The 21617-nt window shown below is 44.0% G+C and overlaps 2 protein-coding genes across 4 annotated transcripts in view; one reads left to right on the top strand and one right to left on the bottom strand.

Annotated features, from left to right (window-relative positions):
* The first annotated feature begins 2863 nt into the window (after positions 1-2863).
* The window catches only part of LOC134216562 (protein MAK16 homolog), a 41932-nt gene continuing 23178 nt past the window's right edge, over positions 2864-21617 (top strand). Inside the window, exons 1-2 of one of the 2 annotated variants that reach the window (XM_062695432.1) lie at positions 2864-2893; positions 6338-7171. In XM_062695432.1, coding sequence (XP_062551416.1) covers positions 2879-2893; positions 6338-7171 — 849 coding nt within the window. In that variant the 5' untranslated portion in view covers positions 2864-2878. Of the gene's footprint in view, positions 2894-6016; positions 6175-6337; positions 7172-21617 lie in introns of those variants that run through there. The other variant, XM_062695423.1, reaches the window with a different exon arrangement.
* Positions 3807-5366, bottom strand: LOC134216544 (prostaglandin reductase 1-like). Of its 2 annotated transcripts, none has more exons than XM_062695410.1 (3): positions 5209-5366; positions 4818-5022; positions 3807-4756 (listed from the first exon to the last, which is right to left on the bottom strand). In XM_062695410.1, exons 2-3 carry the CDS (start codon positions 4927-4929, stop codon positions 3867-3869), a joined length of 1002 nt encoding a protein of 333 aa, XP_062551394.1. In that variant the 5' UTR covers positions 4930-5022; positions 5209-5366; the 3' UTR covers positions 3807-3866. The 2 variants fall into 2 exon arrangements, with proteins under 2 accessions (XP_062551394.1, XP_062551399.1); XM_062695415.1 differs by having other exon boundaries at positions 3807-4753; positions 5209-5361.

The raw sequence follows: 21617 nt of genomic DNA, 5'->3' as shown, positions 1-21617 counted from the left end.
AGTCCTTCAGCTCCGGATCCTCTCTAACCTTCTTCAGGAGCGCTGCATACGTCGTAGCGTCTTTGGCCTGGACGAGTACGGCTTCTCCTTTGGGCAGATTCTGACGCAACGGAGGCTTTTCTTTCTTGTAATGCTCCATTTTTCTTGCCTCTTTTCGCTGCTTACGACAACGGACAGAACCTGGATAGTCGATTAGAAACGACGACATTGGGCTGACGGTCGTGCTGTTCTACTCCCTGAGTAAGGAAGGGTGACACCGGTTTGAAATGACGAGTGGGCTAACAGTAAGGCCGCCTCCGTGACGGTAATCAACTAGCAGTGCTCCGAATACGTTCAATACTCGTCCATCAATGTTATTGATGAGTACATACTAGCAGAAGCCCTATGAGATCACTATAGCGACGACACCAGAAGAAGCATAGTGTGGTAAGAAACCAGATTTACCCAAGCTCCCGTCGCAATCAGATAAAGCAGTTAATCAGCAGCAAGGGTCGAGGCACAGCGAGTGGGAGCTCCGAATCCCAGGCAAGTATTTGGATTACGTTACGTACAGTCTTTTTCTGGTGAAGTTATTTCCCCTCAGCAGATTTGGTCAAATATGATGATCCTCAGAGTTATGAAGAAGCTCTCGCAATGAGATCAAGGCTCTAGAAGAGAATGGAATATGGGAGCTGTCTACTCTTCTAAACGAAAGGGATATACGGGTGGTCTACAAAACAAAACGAGGCCCATCTGGTAACATCAAGCGATGCAAGGCGCGCTTTATTATTATTAATTGAACCAGTTTATTAATCATACGATTCTTCAGATTTTCGTCGGTTTAGTTGCTTTTTTGTGCTAGACTACGTTAGCCGATTAATCAATCAACTAGGTGAATTGGAAATCTATTGATTTGGTTGGCCGATTTTATGTATGTGACATTAGACTGACCCAGATTACTATGGGGAGAAAAAAAATGTCGTCGAATTCCACGGGGCACCCCCCAGAATTGTGTCTTTGGGTGAGAAAATCAATCTCTGAAAATTTCAGCTCAATCGCTTGTTGCATAAGCTGGCGCATTTGGTTTGAAGTTTGTATGGGGATTACAGCCAAAATGTATAGGAAAATACACCTCCGTCACTCATTCGATCTGGAAATTGGTTCTGATTGCTCGATTGACCTCAGAATTGCAAAAACGGCAGTTGGTATGCTACAGAACAATTTCACAGAACATTGCATGATGATTAAATGAACTTTTATATAATTTTCGGCTGAATTATTAGGAGCTGATTTGTGTATTTTTTGGTTTTTTGATCGAATCGCATCAGCCGAAACCCATATAAAAGTTTATTTAATCATCATACAATGTTCTGTGAAATTGTTCTGTAGCATACCAACTGCCGTTTTTGCAATTCTGAGGTCAATCGAGCAATCAGAACCAATTTCCAGATCGAATGAGTGACGGAGGTGTATTTTCCTATACATTTTGGCTGTAATCCCCATACAAACTTCAAATCAAATGCGCCAGTTTATGCAACAAGCGATTGAGCTGAAATTTTCAGAGATTGATTTTCTCACCCAAAGACACAATCCTGGGGGGTGCCCCGTGGAATTAGAAAACTTTTTGTTTCCTGGGCCAGGCTAATGTGACATAGTGAGGTGATCGATTTAAACATGTCGGCGCTAGAGTCCTATAAGAAGAGTAACGTCATGTGCCACGTTTGACAGATCTCCTGCTCGTTTGGAACGCGCATTTGTATGGAACTGACAGATGATTCTGTTCCAATTCTAATACTTGACGGCACTGTTATTATCAGGGGACTGAAGAGAAGGCTAATACGCCTACCCACCATTCATTCAATATGGCGTACAATGTTTTTGTTTTACTTTCGTTTGATTCATGATAACAAAACTTCGGAAGTATCGACGAGCTATTTTTCGACATAAAGAAGCCGTATAAACACAAAAGGCTCGATGTACCTCAACCAATTGCAAGTATTCGCCACGAGAAATTAATTGCCGATAATTAGCACTAACTGCGTACGAACCAATCACCCAAAATGAGCGCTGAATTCGGGTATACTACCTAGAAACTGGGTACCAAAAACAGAAGTACCAAAAACGATGTTGGGTAGAGTGCCATTGTACCGCGGATGACAGGCGTTTCACCCTCTTGGTTATTATAGTCACTGTCAGGGTTGTAAATATTCGGCAGCACTGGATGAAGGTGATGTTTTTTTATATCATTTTTTTATTTTCTTCCTGCTTTGAAATCAACCTCACATTCCCGGAGAGGCAGAAAAGTAACCAACAGAACTCACATCACCCACTGCGCCGCGACGATGAAATTTACCACAGCAAAATGTACACATTCACCCAGCAAACTGTAAAAAAAAATCACCACGTGTTTAAATGGGCCACTCACAGTCATACGGTAAGGCGCGAACTGAGCAGCCTGTCAGAGCGACTTGTGAGTGACTGAATGCGAAATTGAATGGTCAGCGTTGGAAATGATTTTTCGGCTGCACCCAGTCGCACTCATCACGGCGGCGATGAAGGCGACTGCAGATTATACTGAGATCCATGTTTTTCACTGCATTGACTGTGAAATATTTCAACCCTGGTCACTGTAGTCGGCGCCTACTTCTATCCATGCCAGTGAGAAGCAAGGAGCTAGACCTAAGGTGACGCAGATCAGGAAGATGGTGTGCGTGAATTTGACGAACGGTGGAGAAATGTCAAAATAACAATAATATCAGCCATGTTACCTACGTCACTATTTGTGTTTATATCTAAACGACAATGGAAAATCGTACTTTCATGAACTTTTTAAAAGTTTTATCGTGTTTCGCGTGTGATTTATTCTTATTGACACCATTACCCGGTCGACTTGAAAGTAATGCCCCAGTGCGCAGTGAGTATTTGAGAAAATATGTCCAGAGAGATGGAAAATAACACTGTTTCAGTCAGCTACTTCTCGTTCCGGAAAGATCCCACGAAGCGAAATTGTTTTTGAATAGATCCTGGAACCGCATCTTGCATTTGCTCTAGACATTTCGGTAATTGGTTGCCATAATGAACCCGTGCTGATCAATTTCTGGTCGCAATATTTCGGTCAATAATGGTAAGGTACAATATGTACTTCATTTTCGATAATGTGATTAAAATGAGTGTTGAATTTGTTCAATCTCCGTGGTACGATTGATAACCCAGATGTGGGAAGTACCTCAGATTGGTCAATCACATAAGGATTTGATTGTGAGATAATTTATTACGATACGAGTCGCGCTGAATAGTTCCCTGGTACTAGTTGTGCTTCCACAAATGTTGCTTTCAATTGGCAAGTAGTGTGACAAAATTGATAGGAATGGCAATGGAAGTTGAATTGCATCCTAGTACATATCATTTCACATCATGCATAAGCCCAAGAAATAGCATTCTAATAATTAGTACGTTTAGGATTGCATCATTTACTTCAATTGTATAAATTGTGTTCATTGATTGTTGTACTGAAAGTGTTAGAACATTGACGAAATAGTAACAAAAAGATGGATCAATTTTATTAGTTTCATGGCATGAATGTGCACTAATTCAAAGAAATATCATATTTCATTAAATTCTCCATACAAGCTACTTGCCGAACGCAATTAGTGACGTCACTACATTTTTGATTACCAATACATCTGCATATGCTGGTCTGCGTCACCTTAGTAAGTCTAGCTCATTGAGTGAGAAGGAGTACATGGCTGTGCACAGTAAAAAGAAAAATAATTGCTCAGGATTTCTCAGGATCACTCGAAAGATGGTGAAGTAAAAACCGTGTAAAATTCTAATAGAAAATGACGGATAATACAAATTTAATGAGTGTAAAAACAGTTTTACATATGTTACACCTTGACAATAGCTTTACCAACGTTTCCTCCCTTCATCATATCAATGAATGCATGCGGCATATTCTCAAAGCCTTCAGTTATCGTTTCCCGATACTTGATCTTGCCCTCTTGGATCCACTTTAGGTTTTGGTTAATTCCCTCGAACCACCTGTCCGTCCAGCGATGAACACTGAATCCCTCCTGAATCAGCTGCTTCCAAACGTAATCTCTTTGCGGATCTTCCACCTGCACTGGATTGCCATTGTACATGGAGATCGTTCCACAAACTGATATTCTTCCCCGTTGGTTCATTTGTTTTCGCACGATTGCCGCTATCTGACCACCGACGTTATCAAAATAGCAATCCACTCCATCAGGAGCAGCCTGCTTCAATTCCTTTTCAACATCCGCCGCCTTGTAGTTGATTGCAGCGTCGAAACCGATCTCCTTCAACCATTGGCACTTTTCATCCGAACCGGCTATTCCCACCACGTGACAACCTTTAATCTTTGCAATCTGCCCCACAATGTTTCCAACAGCTCCGGCCGCCCCGCTGACCACTACGGTTTCCCCTTCCTTGGGCCGGCAAATTTCCAAAAATCCAAAGTACGCAGAATTCCCCACCGTGCCCAGCGCTCCGATACCCAGCGAACGTGGCAACCCCGGACCAAATTCGGGCAACACGTACGGTTTCCTCGTTTCGATCCCGGCCGGATTGCAGATGGCATAGGTTCGCCATCCGAACTGACCGAACACGTACGCCCCAACGGGGAAGTCCGGGTGTTTGCTTTCGAGCACCTGCGCAATCTGGCCACCGATCATCACCGATTCGACCGGGTACGACAGTATGTAGATGCGCATGTACGGATCCACGCTCAGGAATTCCGCCTTCGCGAGGAACTCTATTGAAAGAGAATATTCGATGGTTTATTTTACATAATTATTGTTCTTGAAGTGTGAAATTACCTCCATCCCGAATCTCGGGCATGACTTCCTCCTCCAGGCGAAAGTCATCCAGCTTGGGTTCGCCATTGAATTTCCGGGCGTAGATCCACTTTTTGGCGATGTACTGCACCATTGCTGTCTGTGGGAATGATGATATGGCTATCTGGTGTTGGCGTATTCAAAATTTGGAATAATAGAAATTTGATAACGATAACGCGGTATTTATGGCCCGTTTACATATGAGCTAGTTCTAGGGGACAATGCACTATCCGACATTATTAACGCGATTTTAGCATAATGTGAACGCTTATTAGTGAGGACAATTCATGTTTACATTGTGCTAATATTGCGCTAGTATTGTCGGATAGTGCATTGTCCGCTAGAACTAGCTCATATGTAAACGGGCCATTATCAGCGCAAATATTTATAAACGAAGCACCAATTAGGAATGCAATGATAATAAGTGAATGGCGCGAAGCTTCTCTTTATTTGAGTTTGTATCATTTTCAACTTTTTAGTATTCTGATTTCTTAAGCATTGACGTCATACATTTTGTATCGATAAAAATTTATTCAAATCTGAACTCGGGATTATGAAATTATCTGACGATAGAGCAAAACCAGCCAATATGTATATTTATATGAAACTATGTATACATAGTTCAATCATTTTAGTATTCCCACGTCATTTTTTGGTTTAAAAATACCTACACTGCCAAAAATATCTATATGAGATATATGTGTCGCCGTTATAAATTTTTGCAATAGCTCCATCCTAATATAATCGATATAGAACCACACATAAATTAAATAATTGCTAATTCGAGATCACACATAAAGTTTATTTGGATATATATTGTATGAGTAGTTCGCTTGGAGAATGGTTATGTGTGCGCTGATATACATCATAAGTTAAATCTATGGATTTTTGCCAATAAATATGTGTGGATTTTTGGTAGTGTAAAGAATATTTTTTTCTTGAATTTTCGTTTAATTATAAATCCCTACCTGAATCAACATTTACTTTGCATATTCCACCATCAGCACACTTGAGATGTGAACCGCCATTACGATTTTTATGGATTCATAACCCGAACCTCCGGATAGCCGGCTATTTGTTTTGATCCACCACTTCGCTTTTTCTGTCTGCGCTTTGTGCTGCCTCGCTGCACATGTTTTCCTTTTGCTGCTGTCAAAAAGCTTGAATCGCGTTCTCGAACGGAGTCGTAAATTCCGCATGTGTGGTTCGATTTCGGTTCATAATTCGCGGCGGTGTAGTGATTTTTTTCGCACGATTTCAGCGAAATTCTTTAAATTTGTGTGCCCTTTTCGTGAATCATTTGTTAAGATTTAAAAAATTAAAAATGCAGCAGGACGAGGTAAGTCCACGTTTGTTTCGTTTGTTTTGAATATTTAGACTAGACTAACCTCACACGTTCGGTATTCAAGTTATTTTGCAGGGCTAGTATTGAGTCGCTTCTTTCCTACTATGTCATTTTTACGATAAGTCATTTGAAACCATTTTCCACCTCTTCGGAACAGATCGTTTGGAGCATCATCAGCCGGCAGTTCTGCTCGTACATGGTCAAAACGCAGACGCAAAACTTCTGCCGCAACGAGTACAGCCTGACGGGTTTGTGCTCGCGTAAGGCCTGCCCCATCGCCAACAGCCAGTACGCCACAATCCGGGAGGAGAACGGCATCATCTATCTGTACATGAAGACGGCTGAGCGGAATGCCTTCCCGGCGAAGCACTGGGAAAAGGTAAAATTGTCCCGCAACTTCGAGAAAGCCGTCCATCAGATCAACGAAAATCTGCTCTACTGGGATCGGTTCGTGCGACTGAAATGCAAGCAGCGCTTCACCAAGATAACGCAGTACCTGATCCGCATGAGGAAGCTGAAGCTGCGACGGCAGAAGATGCTGGTGCCGCTGTCGACGAAGGTGGAACGGCGGGACAGGCGACGGGAGGAGAAGGCACTGGTGGCGGCCAAGATCGACAATGCCATCGAGAAGGAACTGATGGAACGATTGCGGAAGGGGGCATACGAGGATATCTACAACTTCCCGCAGACGGCCTTCAATAAGGCGATGGAAGCGGAGGAGATCGAGGACGAAGAGGAGGCGGAGAGTGAGCTGGAAGAAGAGGTGGAGAAGGAGATGGAAATCGACGAGGAGCTGCAGAAGGAGTTGGATATGGATGGGGAGTTTGTGGAGGGTGATTCCGAGGATGATGATGATGATGATGATGAAGGTGATAATGAGGAAGAAGAAGATATCGAAGATGAAGAATCAGATGCAGAAAGTGAATCAGGTGTGAGAGAACGAGTGGAAGTTGGTAGTGATTTTGAGTCGTCAGAGGATGAAGATATTGAGGTAAGTGAAATTTTTCTTTTATATTTCTGCCAAATTTTAGTCGGCTTTCCTTTAAGTAATGAACCGCAGACTGCTCGGGTTCGCGTTACTCAAATATTGTTACTGCCATAATCAAATTGGAACAAGATAACGAATTTCAAAAGTCCTCCCATCTGGTGTTCATTGGCTCAATCTGGAATATTTTATTGCCCAAGAGCCCAAGGCAAAGGATCGTCTTTGTTGCGAAACGATTTGACGCTGGCAATAAAAGTTATTAATAAAATACGGGGGAAGCCAATATGATATAATGCCATTTGGCATAATGACATATGGTATAATGTCATTTGGCATAACGACTTGAATGTTTAAATGCCATTTGCCATGAAGAGCATTTGGCATAACGCCCAGCTGGCATAATGTGTAGGGTACCTCGAGGCCATTTGGCATAACGACCATTTGGCATAATCGTTCTCATATGCCACATTGGTCAGAATGCTCGGAAAGGTGGTTGCAGTTGACCTCAACAAACGTCAAATCAGAGACTAACCCGCAGGCAAGCTGGCGGCCATGACCGCTCGCGGAAAACTGGGTTTAGTGTTTGGTAGCTCATGCGCATGTACTGCGTTTTGCTCCGGTCGAAACAAGCGCGCATAATCGTGCTTCAGTCCTGGGTGTTCGTCAAATCGTTACTGCAAGTATTGAAGCCTCTTTTCAGCTCGATGAGTTGTTTCGCACCGCTCCATCACGTTTCGGCGAATAGACAGTCGCCCAACAAAACGCCTATCGTTGCTTCCCCGGTACGTCTGTACAAAATCTGTACAGCTCACAATCGTTATTCTTTACTTGATCCATCATTTAATGTCTCTATTCATAAACCGATCAGAACCATTTGAGCAGTTCCACCAATTCCTTGTTGGATGATTCAGCTTTAATCGTATGATAGATTTGGAAAGAGACGGTTTAAGATTCTAATACTCGTTCTGGCACGAGCCACCCTACACGCTCCCTTGCATCACAGGTAGTTCTTCAGCCATCGTGATCTTTCCTGGCAACAGACGCTTAAAGAATATTGTCTGCACCAATTGAAAGGTCGATTCTATTAGGTTCATAGAATAGAAAGTCTGCCAAACACAAATGCTATGGAATTGGCAATCGATCCGGTTTGACCGGGCTAGTAGGTGGACTCGACTGTGGCACGGACCTTGTATTCCATCATTGTTCACATTCATGTGACGCGGACTACCGGAATATCTGCGGTCTCCATCCTTAAGTCCAAAAGATCTCAACTGTTTCAGACGAGTTAAGTAACCTCCATTTAATTCCACCAATTATTTCGATATCTTTGCAGATACGTATTTCGACCACAACTGTGTGGTCGTCTTCAGTGTCTCGTACTTGACTCGACTCGATTTAAATGGAGGTTACTTAACTCGTCTTAGACGGTTGAATACATTCCACTAAAAAGAGCTTAAAATATTTTTCCCAAAAGATCTGCCATGGTGCCAACCCCAAGCTGATGTCATTGGTAGCTGGCACTGGCGTTCTCATACATAATCAACAATTTTTTTACGCGGCCTTGTGCTCATGGTCCGATATCCGCAATGGCGGCCTGTTGCTACTTCGTGCGCCAACTTCGTTGTAGGATGTCGGCTATCCTGGACGTCACACTTGCGACCGTTCTCTACTGTTCTGGGATCTGGCACATTCTTCTGACGATGTTATCGGTGATAGTATCCATTCCGCATGCCTCCAACATCGCATTTCTTCCCGTTTTGAACCGGGGAACAGGATGTGCTCAGGGGCCATACACTTATTACGTAAGGTGCAGTCAATTCGACCTCCACCTAATAACTTGACTCCTGGCGGGAGCTCTAACCTCAGCACTCCATCGTACATCACTTTCCACAGTAATGGACCCAAAATTGATCCCTTGCGGACACCCGCCGTGATGGAGGCGCTAACCAAGCTCTCGTCTGTCTCGTAGATCAGTACTCGATTCTGGAAGTAGCTTCCCAGAATCTTGTACAGCCCAACCGGTATTCCTCGTCGAAGCAACGACTTCGCGATCTCCATCCAGTCGAATGTTATTACTGCACAGTAAACGTATATCACGTCGATTGCATTCGATGGCGTTCACCTCTACATGGTTGACCTAAACATGTCCAGGTGCCAGGTCCAGGACCAGGACCAGGTGCTTTACTCGGGTCTAGGGACTCTGCCACCGTCATTAGCTCCTCCACCGTCACCCTCGCCACTTTTTCATTATTTGCTCCTATTCTCGCTGCTTTCTTGCTGCTTTCTCGCTGCTGCTGAAGCAGTCTTTCTTGCTCTCTTTGATGGCCTTGTTTAGGGCCAGCCTCGCCGCTTTGAAAATCTCGATGTGTTCTTCGCGCACCAGTATAGCTGAGGGCTGCAGTTCCGTGGTCATGCCATCCTCGGCATAGTCGCGTCACGCGCTCGAGACATGACCGTAACCAGTTCGTTGCCGCTCAAACTTTCCGTGTTTTCTTCCAGACCCATAGGCTCTCTGAAGGTACCACCGTCGAAATAGGCGACCTTCCACGCCCGGGTTGTAGCTCCTCGGCTTTCTCTCCTTGCCTCGCTGCTTATCCTGTTCCGGATAACCAAATGGTCACTGTGGGTTTAAACGTCGTCGACCCTACACTGCAAATCACCGACTAAACTTGGACTGTAGAATGTTACGCTATTATCAATTCCACACCGTTTCGCTGGAAGGTACTTCTTGAGCCTTTGTTGCACAGCACGATATCCATCTTGGCTTAAGCTTCTAGTAGCGTTTGCCCTCTCCGATTGGTACAGCGACTTCCCCACTATATCGCCCATGCGATGAAGTTTGACTACTGTAATGACTACTGGCTTGCTACCCACTAGGTCTGATATCGGCCACCTTGGTGGGGCATAGCAGCTGCTGTCATTTATTTTTCGCTATAACTGTATCCTCCGCTCTTGTGTTCTGCACCTCCTGGATCGGGTATCTTCCCGTCGTACAAATCGCCGCTATCCAGTTCCCGTTATCCGCGGGGATGTGGTACGGGTCTGCCAGGATAGGTACGTCCGTGCTCGCTTCTGCTACCGACTGCCACAGTAACTACTGGGCGGCCGCACAATAGTTAAGTTTGAACTGCGTTACTTGCACGGCTTCCTCTTATAACCACTCCAAGGGCACGCAGGTCCAACCATGGCGTGCTTGTGTTCCTGTTCCCTGCTCGCACATAGCGTACACCATGGTGCTTTATCGCACGTGTGCGCTTTATAGCCATCTTCGCCGCACCGTCTACATAGTTTACTCCTGTCTGACCACTTCGCAAGTCCACGACTTGTGGCCCGCTTCGAGGCAGCGGAAGCACTTATCGAGTACCAGTTGTTGGTAGAGGCTGACTGGACATACTGATCAGCCAACTTTTAGCTTACCTTGATGGCCGAGGCGATCTCCTCCGATGTCGTGACCTCATACAGCTGCTTACATTGGAGGGTCACTTCGTCATGTAGAGCCCTCACTTCTACACTCTCGCCTAGGACCTCCTGGGGTAGTGCTCCATATGAGGTACCGCTCGACTGTGAGCCCTTTCTTAAGACAAGGATCATCTCGCCGGCTCTCGTCCTCTTTATGCTGCGAACCTCTTTACTGAGGTCCAACAGTTTCTCGGCACTGCGCATCGCCATGAGCACATCGGCGTAGCGCTCCTTCTATGTTTTAATAATCAGTGCTTCACCCTTCTCTCTGGCTCTCGCCGGGCGCGTGTTTGCCGTTTTTTTCTTCGATTTCTGGCTACCGTTTGCCAGGAACCGTCCGACCGTTTGGTTTGCTTGGTCGGGTTAGCTTCCCTCCTCCGGTGGCCGAATGGCTTGTTTGGCCCTTGCTTCCTTCTTACGCCGTTCTCCCTTGCTTGCAACTTTCGTGGGCCCGCTCTCCTGGTTTGCGCTCTCCCGACGCCTTTTTGTGTTCTGTGAATGGCTTGTCTGTCCTCTTTTCTGCCGCTCTGTCGCTGAGTGGAAAATCTAATGCCTCCTGTGCCATGGTTGTGGTACTATGGAAGGAGGAGGAAGCAGTCTGTGTGCTCTTCTCCGCTTTGCCACAGCCTTCCAATCTAGCCGCAAGCATTTCCTGTTCCTGCTGCAACAAGAACCAAATTGCGAAGCTTAAGCAGGTTTGGATTCAGATCTAATGACATATTGCCCCGTCCATTGGTGAAGTCGATAATGTCATCGAGTTGCACCATAAGGACGGCCAAGCTCGGCAGGACGTTACTCGACCCTATCTCCAACGTATTGTGCTGCCGCTTGCCGACTATTGGTGCACCGTTATCGCTCTCCACGACGACTACTTCGCTACTCGTCTCCTTCAGTTCCATATCTCTCGCACCCGATGCGTTGGGTGCAGATCTCTCCAAACCTCTTATTGCGAATGGGTTCACTTCCTTTTCTTTGTTTGTTGGTTTAGCTTTTTTCATGACTGTTGGTTCCCCCTCAGGGATGTCCTTGAACCCAGCGGGAATAGTCGCCTTCTCGATCCAATGGTTATCTTTGCTGATGTAGTGAGGCCATGTGGGGGTTGACACCTCGGTGTTCATAGCCGGATCGACGTAAGGCCTGCCATGCTTTTACGGGACGGATGGCAGCAGTGGCATTAACCCACCTGCCATTTCAAGACGGTGTCACCCGGCTTTACTCAAGAAGTGGAATGATTGCCCGTTGACGTTGCCGTCTTCAAAGCTCCTGGGCGGCGCACGGTCGCTTTGGTACATGCAGCTTTTTGTAGAGGTTTAACAGAGCGCACTGTCAAACCCCACCACAACCTAGGCAGGCCCCCTTACTCGCAGTAGCCATGGGGAGTATAGGGTGCCAATGAAAATTACATTTTCCAATTTCAAAAAACGACATTGCTCACAAGTTTCATTACTCCAAAATATGACTACATGCAAAATTTGAGCTCAATCGGACATGATTTAGGGGTGCCTAAAATTCATCAAAGTTTTGAAATTTTTACCCATGAAAATTTTCCCAAGGGGGGACCAAACGAAAAGCCGAAAATCGATTTTTTGTTTTTGATGCCAAACGTCTTAAAAATACATGAAACGTCGAGATCTGATGCTACTTAAAAAAAAATAATTTTTTTTTGAAAAAAATAGATTTTTTCTCTTAGAACATTTTTGGGACTTTTTTTTCAGACGATGAAAATTTTTTTCATCGAATTTTAACACCGGACGATACGCAAACGTTTTCGTAGCCAAAAATATCTCCCTATGCAAAATTTTAGCTCAATTGGACATGATTTAGGGGTGTCTAAAATTCATCAAAGTTTTGAAATTTCTACCCATGAAAATGCAAGTCCCAAAAATGTTCTGAAAGAAAAAATCGATTTCTTTCAAAACATTTTTTTTAAGTAACATAAGATCTCAACGTTTCATGCATTTTTAAGTCATTTGGCATCAAAAACAAATTTTTCGATTTGTTTTCGATTTTTGACTTTTCCTTTGGTCCCTCCTTGGGAACATTTTCATGAGTAAAAATATCAAAACTTTGATAAATTTTGGGCACCCCTAAATCATGTTCGATTGAACTCAAATTTTGTATACGGTTATATTTTGGGGTAATGAAACTTGTGGGCAATGTCGTTTTTTGAAATTCGATGACAATTTTTTCCCATACATTCTATTTCCCATCACGCAGAAAAACATATTGTAGAAATAACAATAATCTGGATCAAATTCAACAATAAATATTGTTAACTCAGGGCTAATAATATTTATTGTTTGATTCAATCCATAATATTGTTGTTTTTACAATCAAATCTGCTTAGGTTTTGATTCACAGTATTTTAGAATCAACAATATTATTGTTGAAATAATCTTCAGTGCATTATTGTTTCAATAATATATACAAATAAATTCAACAATATAATATTGTTGAAATAATAATACATTTTACTTGAAAATGTTTTGTTGTACTTCTTTTTATATTCAATGTGAATAAATAAAACTAGATAATGGCCGGTTGAAATATGTACTTTATTTCATTATATATGCATATTTGCAACACCAAAATTAGTGTTCGTAATAACACCATTAGGTACCTGATTTCCCGCAGTTCCGATCATCACCGCTATCAATTTGAGGACGTATGTACTGTAGCTCTGTGAATGAAAATTATATTTTTAAAACGATTTAAATTAGTTTTCGTAATACTTACATGTAATTGATACCAAACGAATTGCCTCCACGCTGCAACACTGGATTGTTTCCATCTATTTTCTAAATTAGTCATTACATACAACTTATTTTTGAATACAAATTGAAAGCGAACACACGCCTTTTACACAAAGAAAAAAACACAGCAATTGGTTTTCAAGCATTTTTGGCAAAAAAAAGAAATATTGTTGAAATAAAAATAATATTGTTGTTTCAATCAAAGATTATTGTAGAAACAACAATCAAATACTTTCGACTCAACAATAAAGCGATTGTTGAAATCAACAATATTTACATTTAGTTTAATCATACAAAAATTCGCTGCGTGATACACTCCTATGGGGAGGTGTCGTCAAGTCCTTTAACAAAGTCCCTGCCCTGCTTCAGTCCGTCTAAGGTCACAAACGAGGTTGACACTTGGTTTTAAGCCATCCAACGTTGCACGTATCAGTCTAATCAGTTTCGCCGGAAAACTATGTTCGAACATTATCTGCCACAGCCAGGGAATCAATATTCGAGCAACGCCTAACAATATGCTCTTTGTCATCAACAGAGTTTGTTACTGACAAACTCACCTAGCGACAAACCTTTATCCGAACCCGAACACAATATGACAAGCATCATTTGCCTTGCATGCTCTTATATTTCCGAGAATACGATGCTAATTTTGTAATCATTGTTCGATTCTAGAAAATTTCCATAAAAGCAGAAACTATGATAATAGTGCTGTCCAATGAGCAGCTCGAAGTAGCTCGAAGTTGTTCCCGTCCTGCTTGTTCTTTTTTGTCAACAAATGGGCATGAGCAGGACAGGGAGAAACTTCGAGCTACTTCAAGCTCTCATTGGACAGCATTAATATAAAACCGAAATTTGCTCTAGAATTAATGCAAAATAACGGGTTGAAAAGTCAGCGATAAGATTGTCTTCTTTTTTGTTGCATACAAAAATTTTCGGATCTTTGTCATTATTATCTCCGACAAAAACTTCGCTTTCGTCGCTTGTTTCGCATGCGCATTCCAGAACAATTGATTCCCTGGCCACAGCTCATTTATTTTCACTGAATCGTACGCTGCTTTGAAATCAATGAACATTGAGTTGGTCAAGGTTAATCCGCCGATATGCGACAGAATTTTGTACGCCGAGTTCAGAAGAATGATCTCTCATTAATTCGCACACTCTAGTCTGTGCGCTTTTTTTATGAGGCCATCCAACCAGCAGACAGGAAATTCTTCATCCTCCCATATTTTCTGGTGAATGTGGTGGATTGATTGATGCAGCTGCTCACTTCCGTGTTTGAGAAGCTCGACCGGGATCTTGTCCTTCCCAGCAGCTTTACTGTTTTTCAGCTCGTTTAGAGCTTTTTTTTTTATTTCGTCTAGCGTCGGTGGTTCCACAGCTTGACCGACGCCGACTATGTCCATCCTGCTCCTTAATACACTTTCATTTAACTACACTTCGTTCAACAAATCTTTGAAGTGCTCCTTCATCTGGCTGCCACCATAGTTTTGTCTGTCAGCAAATTCCTGGCGTAGTCTTATGCCGCGCACCATTGACAGTTGCGTAAAACCTCCGCATATCGTTTCTATCCATGTTTCCTGCGTTTCAGCTATCACACTCTCTTCGTGTTGGCTTTTTTCTGCGGTGGATTCGTTTCTTTTCTGCCCTTGCTACACTGTACCGAACTGTGTTGGAACGGGTACGAGCCACTAGGATTCGACTCCTAGCGGCATTTTTCTCATCCGTCACTCGCTCATCAAACCAACCATTTCGTTGGCTTCGCTGTGCAGTGCCGAACACTTCCTGCGTGGTTGTAGTCACAGCTTCGTGGATATTTTCCCACAATCTGTGGATGTCGCCAGATCCGGTGACATCTCGACATTTCCTATCCGCGCGTTCAGCTTCTGGTGGTACTGTTCAGCAACTCCTTTAACTTTTTTCGTAATCACCCGGTTCCAATCACGCAGCAGACGCCATTTACCAATGGAAGGATCACTTTCTTTCAAAGTTTTCATCATTTTTCCGGTACACGGGACGAATTATCACTCGCACAATTTAAATCTGGTTCGAAGTGACCAAAAATGTTCTTATTTCAATGGATTTAACATTTAACATTCAGAGGACTGTATTTTCTACTATTACACCAAGCAAAAAACTCTCACATAGGAAGTATGTGCGGCAAGAAAATAATTAATAATCAAGTGACCGAGAGGTTCTCCAAAGCAATTAGGTTGTTGTTTACACTGCAAATATAATCGCACTTAACAGCAATGATCTATGCCGAATGTTGGTAATCGCTCGCATTTGCCGGACTTCTTTCTGTGAATTTGTAATGTCCGGTGACTTGAAACATCACCAGACATCAAACTGCTGACCTTGAATCGGTGATGTAAATTGATCCTGTAATCGCACCTTTGCTCTCGACAGCAATTCACACCTCCATTTCCAACGAGTTACAGACAGACACGTGATTGGAGCAAATAGTCATAAAGTTTGTCCAGCGCCTCGCTTTTTGTTGGTGTTCCGTATGCAGGCGCTATCTTGTTCGAAGGGAAAACATGCAAAGCAGTTAGCATTTTTTTTTCTTGCGAATTCCAATTCAATCAATGCGGCAGGAAGGTAACGAAACAAGTGGGTTGATATTTGCAATCAGTTGTTCCACCAAATGACTATGAAAACCGCTTTTTATACGATCAACCGCATGCGTGCGAATGCTATTTATTTACGTTGTCTACACCGCAACAACAGTAGGCGGCGGACTGTTATCATGGTTATCATTTTTAGGAACTTTTAAACGGTTTCGTTGCACACTGCAACGTGATTTATGACAGCAGTTAAATTCGTTACGTGGAATAAATAAAGCAACAAATGTTACTTCCCCTTAAAAGTGCTACTGAAGCAAACTGATCTCTACTCAGAACCTACACGCAACGCTTTTGGCGTTGCGTGCCTCTTTTCACGATTAGCTTAACTTAGTCTTAGTCGACGCAATCAGTAATTCGTCTGAAACTTCCCCCTTCGGATTTCGCATAAATCACTCGTATTGGGAACCGGTTTAGAGAGGAAAACAAATGTTGTCATCAAAGTTGCATCTTATTCTCATGTAGTGGCGGTGATGCTCAAGCTTTACCAACAACAAACAGCCGGCCTTGGTGACGCAAATATAGAACTCGATCCCGTCGAGGTTGTTCTCGCGTTTAGAGTGAGATTTTAAGCGAACGCCTAAAGTATTAAAATATTATTCCTATCTCAGTTCAACTCAACTGTTCGAGATAAGCATCCCCGTGTTCTGGTTTGTGGCACGGCACGATCCGTAGATATATTCACCGATCACATATATGCACGCTAAAAATTGGTAATTATTTAATGAAATAGAATTCTGGAGGCCACCATAAACCACGTCGTTATTCATTGGAGGTTTTCAACCGTCTAATGTGGTTTATCGTAGTCTAGTGGAAGATATCACAGGATTGTTTAAGTTGAATGAAGTCACAGAATAAATTATTTCTAGGACCTTTATATGATTCAGAGTAGTCATCGCAGTGACTTCGGTCATTGACGTTGTTTTGTACGAGAATGTTGGTGACGCAAGTCAGTGGAGGATCGATTTTTCAGAGAACTAAGATAATTCTAATAGAAGACTGCTAGTTTTTGAAAGGAGGATCCTTTCCAGGCTTCCGGATAGGAATGACTACCAGGACGATGGAAAGTAACTAAATCGGAGAAACTGATTAAAGCTCAGTGCAAGTTGATCGAATAACTGAACACTTGAGTGCTTGCGTTTTAAGTTCAATACAGTATCGAAACCTGAGGTATGCATTTTATATGAGCGACAGTTCATCAGCTTTCATTGCTAAAACATCAGAAGTGGGATAACCTTTAAAATGTTACTACGTAGCCAAAAAAACTTCAATATATATCCCGACCCGATATATGTCGCCCTACTTACATATGTACGTCACTTTTGGGCAAAAGCTTCCTTTTCAAGGCAACGCCTGCCTCTCTTTCCGCATCGGTGTTTGGTGTTCATAAAGTTCTTCCATACGATCCTTGCGTGATCGAATCTTAGCATGCGAGACTGTTCTTCGTTCATGACTGCCCACAACCGCGCCGTTTCCACTCGCGCCCCGGTGGTTGCATCGCACATGGCTTCATCGAACACACGCTGGCGAGTGGCGACGCGACGACGGAACTTCTGTCGGTAGTAAACAGACAGCGAGTCAGTTGTAATTGGCGCGCCGTGCGATCGTTTCGCGTATCAGCCCTCGTCTGACTGATTGTGTAGAGGAAGGAAACTCAAACCGACAGCGGCGTGTTTTGTGTCGATTTTCCAGTTCTTATTTCATTGATAAGAACCAGAGGAAAGCGGTGAGAGATGGTGAATTAGCACTGGCTCTCTATAATTGATATACATTGATGATCAATGATTTTGAGCGGAAGTCAGTAGCCGGTCGGTTCGTCGCGTTGGGGGCGTTGGGGTCTTTTGTATAAGTGAGGTGGGAAACTTATGAAAATTGGGAAAATATGAGTTAAAATAAAGAAGAGATTATCTGTGAATAAAGAAGAAAAGTTGCTCAGAAAGAAGATTCATTAACCAATGGTTATCGGTGTTGTGGGTGTAAAGCGTTGGCGTTAAATCGTCGAGGAAAAATATCTGTGGATAAAGAAGAATACCTTATGAGAATCAAGGTTGTTCTCAATCAAATTATTTCTGGGGGTGATGAGAAGATAAATAGTGGATGTTTATGTCAGCAGCTTGTAAATGTGATTGATTATATTGCGATTAAAATTGATCAAGTGGAAGTCGTTTGTGCCCATATTCATATATGTTCTTTTGGCGTCAGTGGGCTATAGTTGTTAAAGTAAGTTCTAACAAGAATCAAGTGTAAGTGTGTTTTAAAAGCCGTATCAATAACTACAGGTACGTAGTTTTTTCTTCTTAAAAATTACTGAAGAAACCTGAAATGCAAAAATATAAACCTGAAATACGAGACTCCACTCCACTCCGTTGAAAAAATGGGAAACACTTTCAATACGGGACGAGTAAAATTTTGAGTTTTCACAAACCGATTTGTCGAAGAGTAACAATAGAAAACAAATTCCGAATGAAAGTCTAGTTCTTCAGAGTTTTTGTTGTGTCCGGGAACAATTATTATAACTTTTTCACAGAAATAATTTTGTTTTGAGTAGTTACTCAGAAACGTGTTCAACATTCATGTACGCAACGACCTACCATAATGTGTTGAATTTAAGAAAAAAATATCTAAGAAAAATTCTCACCAGACAAATCTCTCGTACAACAAAGTTGTACCAAAAGGCTATCATTATTATTATTATTTATTCAGACTAAGGCCGAAGTGGCCTGTGCGGTATATAAGAGTCTTCTCCATTCGGCTCGGTCCATGGCTACACGTCGCCAACCACGCAGTCTACGAAGGGTCCGCAAGTCATCTTCCACCTGATCGATCCACTTTGCCCGCTGCGCACCTCACCTTCTTGTGCCCGTCGGATCGTTGTCGAGAACCATTTTCACCGGGTTACTGTCCGACATTCTGGCTACGTGCCCGGCCCACCGCAGTCATCCGATTTTCGCGGTGTGAACGATGGATGGTTCTCCCAACAGCTGATGAGCGTTTTGTAGATTGTCAGTTTGGTACGGCGGCGAACTCTATTCGATCGGAGCGTCTTGCGGAGTCCAAAGTATGTACGATTTCCAGCCACTATGCGTCTCCGAATTTCTCTGCTGGTATCATTTTCGACAGTCACCAGTGAGCCCAAGTACACAAATTCTTCTACCACCTCGATTTCGTCACCACCGATGCCAACTCGCGGTGGGTGGCTCACATTGTCTTCTCTTGAACCTCTTCCTATCATGTACTTCGTCTTCCACGTGTTGATGACTAGTCCGATCCGCTTGGCTTCCCTCTTCAGTCTGATGTAGGCTTCCTCCATCTTCTCAAAGTTACGTGCCATAATATCTATGTCGTCGGCGAAGCCAAATAGCTGGACGGACTTATTGAAAATTGTACCACTAGTGTTAATCCCTGCTCTTCGTATTACCCCTTCCAAAGCGATGTTGAATAGCAAACACGAAAGACCATCACCTTGCCGTAACCCTCTGCGGGTTTCGAAGGGACTCGAGAATGCCCCTGAAACTCGAACTACGCACATCACCCGATCCATCGTCGCTTTGATCAACCGTGTCAGTTTATCCGGAAATCCGTTTTCGTGCTGCAATAGCTGGTCCCGATCGATTGTATCATATGCGGCTTTGAAGTCGATGAATAGATGATGTGTGGGCACGTTGTATTCGCGGAATTTCTGCAGTACTTGGCGAATGGCGAACACCTGGTCCGTGGTAGAGCGTTCGCCCATAAAACCCGCCTGGTACTGCCCCACGAACTCCCTTGCAATTGGTGCTAGTCGACGGCATAAAATTTGGGAGAGTACCTTGTAGGCGGCGCTCAGCAATGTGATTGCGCGGTAGTTGCTACAATCCAGCTTATCGCCCTTTTTGTAGATGGGACACACGACACCTTCCATCCACTCCTGCGGCAAAACTTCCTCCTCCCAAACCTTGGTAATGATCCAGTGCAGCGCTCTAGCCAGTGCCTCACCACCGTGTTTAAATAGCTCTCCCGGTAGTTGGTCAACCCCAGGGGCTTTGTTGTTCTTCAGCCGGCCAATCTCCTCCTGGATTTCCTGGAGATCCGGAGCTGGTAGAATTATGTCCTGCGCGCATTCCCCCAGGTCCATCACCATACCGCCATCTTCGTCTGCCACATCGCCATTCAGGTGCTCTTCGTAGTGCTGCCGCCACCTTTGGATCACCTTACGCTCGTTCGTAAGAAGGTTCCCGTTTATGTCCTTACACATATCAGGCTGTGGCACGTGGCCCTTACGTGAACGGTTCAACTTCTCGTAGAACTTTCGTGTGTTATTAGCGCGGTACAGTTGCTCCGTCTCTTCACGGTCTCGATCTTCCTGCTGACGCTTTTTCCTCCGGAAAATCGAGTTTTGTCTGTTCTGCGCCTGTTTACATATATCGTGCCTCGTTCGCCCTCGTGCGGTGTTGCAGCAATCTCGCCCATGCTGCATTCTTCTCTTCTACTAACTGCTCACATTCGCCGTCATACCAGTCGTTTCTCTGATCCGGGGGCACCGTGCCAAGTGCAGCGGTTGCGGTGCTACCAATGGCGGATCGAATATCTCTCCAGCCATCTTCAAGAGACGCTGCGCCTAGCTGCTCTTCCGTTGGTAGTGCCACTTCCAGCTGCTGCGCGTATTCTTGAGCTAGTCTACCGTCTTGTAGCCGCCCAATGTTAATCCGCGGCGTCCGACTTCGACGTGTGTTGTACACCGTCGAGAGTTTTGAGCGCAGGCATACTGCAACGAGGTAGTGGTCGGATTCAATATTCGCACTGCGGTAAGTGCGGACGTTCGTGATGTCGGAGAAGAATTTACCGTCGATTAGAACGTGGTCGATTTGGTTTTCCGTTTCTTGGTTAGGTGATCTCCATGTGGCCTTGTGGATAGTTTTGCGGGGAAAGGTGCTTTGGACTACCATTCCGCGAGAGGCTGCGAAGTTTATGCATCGTTGGCCGTTGTCATTCGATACGGTGTGCAGACTATCCGGTCCGATGACCGGTCTATACATTTTCTCCCTTCCTACCTGTGCGTTCATGTCACCGATGACGATTTTGACGTCCCGCAGTGGGCATCCATCGTATGTCTGCTCCAGCTGTGCGTAGAACGCTTCTTTCTCGTCGTCGGGTCTCCCTTCGTGTGGGCAGTGCACGTTGATGATGCTATAGTTGAAGAAACGACCTTTAATCCTCAGCTTACACATCCTTGCGTTGATTGGCTGCCACCCAATCACGCGTTGGCGCATCTTACCCAGCACTATGAAGCCGGTTCCCAGCTCGTTGGTGGTGCCACAGCTTTGGTAGAAGGTAGCCGCCCGATGCCCGCTTTTCCACATTTTCTGTCCTGTCCAGCAAATATCCTGCAGCGCTACGACGTCGAAGTTGCGGGGATGTAATTCATCGTAGATCATCCTGTCGCAACCTGCGAAACCTAGCGACTTGCAGTTCCATGTTCCAAGCTTCCAATCGTGATCCTTTATTCGTCGCCTAGGTCTTTGCCGATTATATCGAGTCGCATTATCTCTTATATTGTTCGTAATGATTGGTTTTCCAGGCGGCTTATTGGGCCTGCGCAAACCTCCTGTCTCGCCGGAGGGCCGTCGTGTCAGGGCTGTT

This window comes from Armigeres subalbatus, chromosome 1, assembly GCF_024139115.2.
Source record: "Armigeres subalbatus isolate Guangzhou_Male chromosome 1, GZ_Asu_2, whole genome shotgun sequence".
Lineage (NCBI taxonomy): Eukaryota > Metazoa > Arthropoda > Insecta > Diptera > Culicidae > Armigeres > Armigeres subalbatus.
Note: the sequence above shows the minus strand (reverse complement) of the source record. Positions and strands in the feature narration are given on the sequence as shown.